The sequence below is a fragment of the Nicotiana tomentosiformis genome, chromosome 8 (assembly GCF_000390325.3).
Source record: "Nicotiana tomentosiformis chromosome 8, ASM39032v3, whole genome shotgun sequence".
Taxonomy (NCBI): domain Eukaryota; kingdom Viridiplantae; phylum Streptophyta; class Magnoliopsida; order Solanales; family Solanaceae; genus Nicotiana; species Nicotiana tomentosiformis.
In genome coordinates, this window is record NC_090819.1 from 46,644,166 (window position 1) to 46,646,681 (window position 2,516).

The window sequence follows — 2,516 nt, forward strand, 5'->3', positions numbered from 1 at the left end:
AAATATCTCTCTATCCATTTCTGTTAGTATGAGTTCTCCTCCTGTTAGCACTCGGTGAACCATGTAAAGACCTTGCCAGTTAGGCGAGAATTTTCCCTTTGCTTCGTCTAGATGTGGGAAAATTTGCTTCAAAACCAGTTGACCTAGTATGAATCATCTTGGTCTAACCTTCTTGTTGAATGCTCTCACCATTCTGTTCTGGTAAAGTTGGCCATGACACATAGTGTTCATTCTTTTACCGTCAATGAGAGCCAACTGATCATATCGACTCTATACTCACTCTGCATCACTAAGCTCGGCTTCCTATATGATTTACATGGAAGGAATTTCCATCTCGGCGGGTATAACAACTTCGGTACCATCAACCAAGAGATAGGGTGTTGCCCCAGTCGATGTTCGGACCGTAGTGCGGTATCTAAGCAAAGCAAATGGTAACTTCTCATGCCACTTTCCACTGCTTGTAGTTGTCTACCATCTTCCTTAGTATCTTCTTAATGTTTTTGTTGGCGGCTTTTACGGCTCCGTTCATTTATGGCCTATACATAGTAGAAATTTTGTGTTTGATCTTGAGTGTTTCACACATGGCTTTCATCAGGTCACTGTTGAGATTGGTAGCATTATCAGTAATGATTGACTTGGGCAACCCAAATAGGCAGACAATAAAGTCCCGAACAAAATATGCTATGACCTTCTTTGTTACAGCTTTGTAGGATACGGCTTCGACCCATTTGGTGAAGTAATCAATGGCTACCAAGATAAATCTGTTTCCATTGGAAGCAACATGCTCGATTGGGCCGATGACATCCATGCCCCGGGTAGCAAAAGGCCAAGGCGAGCTGGTAACATTGAGTTCATTAGGTGCAACCCATGTCATGTCAGCATGTATCTGACACTGGTGATATTTCTGTACATATTTGATGTAGTCAGTTTCCATAGTGATCCAAAAATATCCTGCACTCAATATCTTCTTGGCTAAAACGTACCCATTCATGTGAAGTCCGCATGTTCCGGCATGTATCTCTTCGAGCAATCTGGATGCTTCCTTGACATCGACACATCTTAATAGTCCTATATCGGGAGTTCTTCTATTAAAAATTCCTCCTCTCTGAAATAAATGGTTTTCTAACCTATGTAATGTGTGCTTTTGATTATGTGTAGCATTTTCTAGGTATTCTCCCTTTTCCAGATACTCCCTGATATCGTGAAACCATGGATTCCTATCAAATTCGTCTTCAACGTGGGCACAGTAATCAGGCTTCTTGCGGATCTCTATTGGGATGGGGTCGATGTAATTTTGATTTGGATGTTGTATCATGGATGATAGGGTGGCCAGTACTTCTTCGAACTCGTTCTGAATTCAGGGAACATGCTTGAATTCTATCTTTGTGAACCTCTTGATTAATTCCTGCACATAGTGCAAGTACGACTGTATCTTGGTATTCTTGGTGGCCCATTCTCCGAGTAACTGATGTATCAGCAAGTTTGAGTCTCCGATTACCAATAATTCCTGGATGTTCATGTAGATGGCCAACCTATGTCCCAAAATGCAAGCCTCATATTCAGACATATTATTGGTGCATGGGAACCTAATCTTGGCAGATAACAGATAATGTTGGCCAGTTTTTTGATACTAGGACAGCTCCAATGCCTACCTCCTTGAAATTTGCAGCTCTATCAAAGAATATTCTCCAACCATCATAAGCTGTAACAATATCTTCACCTACAAAAGATACTTCTTCGTCGGGAAAATATGTTGTCAATGGTTCATATTCTCTGCCCACAGGGTTTTCTACCAGGTGATCGGTCAATGCTTGTCCCTTGACCACCTTGTGAGTCATATAAATTTTCCATTTTGCCAGCTTGCCACTAGGCATAGATTTCTGGAAAATGTACTTTAAGGGGTCCATTCTTGATATGAGGTATGTGGTGTATGTGCAAAAATAGTTCCCCAACTTCTGGTCTATCCATGTCAGAGCGCAACAAGTACGTTATAACAAAGAATACCGAGCTTCATAAGGTGTGAACTTCTTACTCAGATAGTATATTGCATGCTCTTTTCTTCTTGTCTCATCATGTTGTCCCAAGACGCATCCAAAGGCTTCGTCCAACATAGACAGGTACAATAGTAGAGTTGTCCCAGGCTCTGGTGGAACCAGCACAAGAGGTTTGGATAGAAACTCCTTGATTTTATCGAATCCCTTTTGACACTCCTCAGTCCAACTTGTCACGGCATCTTTCCTCAATATCTTGAAGATTGGTTCACATATTACCGTTGACTGAGCTGTGAAACGGCTGATGTAATTGAGATGACCCAAGAAACTCATCACATCCTTCTTGTTCCTTAGCGGCGGTAGATCTTGGATGGCTTTGATCTTTGACGGGTGTATCTCAATTCCTCGGTGACTAATAATGAAATCTAGTAACTTCCCGGTAGGGACCCCGAAAGAACACTTCGCGGGGTTCAGCTTCAGGTTGTACTTTCGCAGGCAGTCGAAAAACTTTCTCAAATCTACTAT

At 41.9% G+C, this 2,516-nt stretch overlaps 1 protein-coding gene across 1 annotated transcript; it reads right to left on the reverse strand.

The window, feature by feature from the left end:
* Positions 1-529: 529 nt before the first annotated feature.
* LOC138897413 (uncharacterized) lies at positions 530-1,907 on the reverse strand. Its single transcript, XM_070183380.1, has 3 exons — positions 1,653-1,907; positions 1,425-1,532; positions 530-1,351 (listed from the first exon to the last, which is right to left on the reverse strand). The coding sequence occupies exons 1-3, from the start codon at positions 1,905-1,907 to the stop codon at positions 530-532; spliced, it is 1,185 nt and encodes a 394-aa protein (XP_070039481.1).
* Between the last annotated feature and the right edge of the window lie 609 nt (positions 1,908-2,516).